Genomic DNA, 2500 nt, shown 5'->3' on the forward strand with positions numbered 1-2500 from the left:
TGTCATATTTATATTCTAGCAGTAGAAGAATATCTGTGGTAGTGGGACACATCCATCCTAGTTGCCTAGCAACAACATCGCAGTGAGACAGAGAGGGCAGGACACTTCTCAGACCATCAAGTTCGAGCCTGGACAGGAACAGTCTCATAAGAAGTCTAACAGTGGGGTCTCATCAGTGATGAGACTGATCACTGGTGTTTGTGTGAGGGATGCATGTGTGTTTAATGGACCTCATGTGAAGTCTCCTGGCCTTGTCCAAAATACTTGTCTCATTATAGTGCTCTGAGCTTTGTTTCTGAAGGAATATAAACACACACACACAAACAGACAAATACATACACACACACACCAAACTCTGCTGATCTTTAAATCATAGCGATTCATGAGCAACATGAAAATAAGTAAGCATATGATTTTTAGGAAATCCCAATCAGTGGTCTGAATTGACCTTTTGCTATTTTCTGATCTATTAAACTCACTAATTTTGCGTTCAATAAAAAACAAAATAATTAAAAAAAATCTCATTGCCATATATTCAAATTTAAAGGTTTGCAATTCAGCTAAGAAATCCCATTGGCTAAAGATTACTCTCTCACTTACATTCTGGGGTTTGCAGCTGGAGTTCTGGAGTAACGGTTGTGTGTTCACACCAACAGAAGTACTGACTGTGCCTGATTTCAACATCTGTAGTTCCCAGTACAGCTACAGAAGCATTTCATTAGAATTTCTTCATAACATGAGCAAAATGTATTTCACTAATACGCCTCTGAAATGATGGCAAAGATTTCTTTAGACCCACTGGCTTAGAATTAAACCAATTAAATGAAGGTGGGTTTAGGTAAATTAGCATTAACTAGGAGAAAAAAAGACATACCTCTTCCCTTCTCTCTCGTTCTCTTTCCATCACCAGTAGAACGTGGAGAATCTGCCCACCTGAACAGCCTAATCTTCCATTCTGGGCACTAATCTTTATGCAGACACCAACATGGGTCAGCTCATCTCATTCCATCTTCCTCAGGTTTTCAGGTTAAATGAAGACATCTCACCTGTGTGATGGCTTTCTGTGTATCATCTAGGGTGGCTGGAATGAGGAACACCTTCTGGTAGAGGACACATATGTTCTCCGCACTGACCTCATCATCCTTGTGCACACCTAGAGATTCACACAGCAAACGCTCACACTCCTCCATCTGCAAACACTAAGAAATCCGGAACACATGCACACACTTCTAAGTGCCCACTGTTCAGTACAGTAAATAAATATATGTATTTTTTAGGCAACCATAAGACAAGGGTCTCACCTGCTCAACAGTGGAGTCGTCTTGATAAATGATGCATGATTTCGGCAAAGCAGCGATTGTTGCTAAGGAAACTACGAGGGTCAGGTTGCAGATGTGTGTGTACAAGCCTTCTGTCACTCTTCTCAAAGGCCTCTGGGGCTTGGTGCTGCTGTACTACCTACCCACTTAAACCCCCTCACAGAACTTTCCGTATGTTGGGGAGAAAGGACATTATTATCCCAGAAGCATATGTGAGTTTAGAGGGTTATCATCAGCATGCATAAGTGCCAAAGCTACCACTCCACACTACCCCTCCATTCCTTCGTAGGAAGACGCACAATAAAGAAAGTGTCAAGAATCAAATGCAATGCTGTTTAATAATATAAGATACACGGTAAATCCAGAACAGATTGCAGTGATAAAAATACAGTGATTGTTAGGAAAAAGGACCAGTGCAGTAGCAGAAAAATGCCCATTTAATAACAGTGTTCCATAAAAATATAGAAAATATATAGTTTTACAAATGTAAAACTTGCCTGTGGCTAGTCGTGGATAAAGGTAAATAAAGCTTATGAGTCTTTTTCAGGGAGCTCTTTGGTGCATAATACATCATTTCTTCATCAAGATCCAATACATCTCTGCCTTTTACACTCTTCTAGTTTCATTTCAGATGAGGACACAACTACTTTGACACTAGAGCTTCATAATAAGGACAAAAAAAAACAACAATATTGTAAATATACTGCTACATATTGTGCCAGTCATATGTCTTGCTATGTCCTAAGCCCACAGGCTTGATGTTACCTGACTAAAGACAGAGCATCAGTTATGTGTGAGACTGCCCAGGATACTCATAGCACACGCACACACAAAAAAAGATTTGTTATAAGGCTATTTTGCATAATACAGTTTTCATCAAGTTCAGTATTACAAAGGCCAATATTAACACAAAGAAAGATGACATGTGCTCTAAATATTGTTTAATTATTTAGAAGACTGTCAGATATCACAGGCTAATCCTTATAACTACAGGGGAGATGAATTCTAGTCATTGGCAGCTAACCACTGCTGAACACAGGGACCCAACATGCAGCTCTTCTTTATCAGAAATAAATAAAAAAATATTGATGATTTATACCATCAGTGTAAAATCACTATATTTTTTAAATTAATATTTACTTAATTTTGTATGTTTTAATACATGTAGTGCAGGTGGAGTA

The 2500-nt window shown here is 38.7% G+C and overlaps 2 protein-coding genes across 2 annotated transcripts in view; both read right to left on the reverse strand.

Moving 5' to 3' along the window:
* The window catches only part of LOC113570899 (uncharacterized), a 6090-nt gene extending 6038 nt beyond the window's left edge, over window positions 1–52 (reverse strand). The window contains exon 1 of the mRNA XM_035525447.2: window positions 1–52. This exon is cut by the window's left edge and continues 45 nt beyond it. Within this exon, the coding sequence (XP_035381340.2) occupies window positions 1–52 (52 nt within the window).
* A 1586-nt stretch (window positions 53–1638) lies between these two features.
* Window positions 1639–2500, reverse strand: part of kcp (kielin cysteine rich BMP regulator) — a 25057-nt gene continuing 24195 nt past the window's right edge. The window contains exon 50 of the mRNA XM_081716017.1: window positions 1639–2500. This exon is cut by the window's right edge and continues 319 nt beyond it. The gene's annotated coding sequence lies outside the window, so the exon portion shown is untranslated.

Source organism: Electrophorus electricus, chromosome 6 (assembly GCF_041902795.1).
Source record: "Electrophorus electricus isolate QZ-2024a chromosome 6, ASM4190279v1, whole genome shotgun sequence".
In the NCBI taxonomy this organism is placed as follows: domain Eukaryota; kingdom Metazoa; phylum Chordata; class Actinopteri; order Gymnotiformes; family Gymnotidae; genus Electrophorus; species Electrophorus electricus.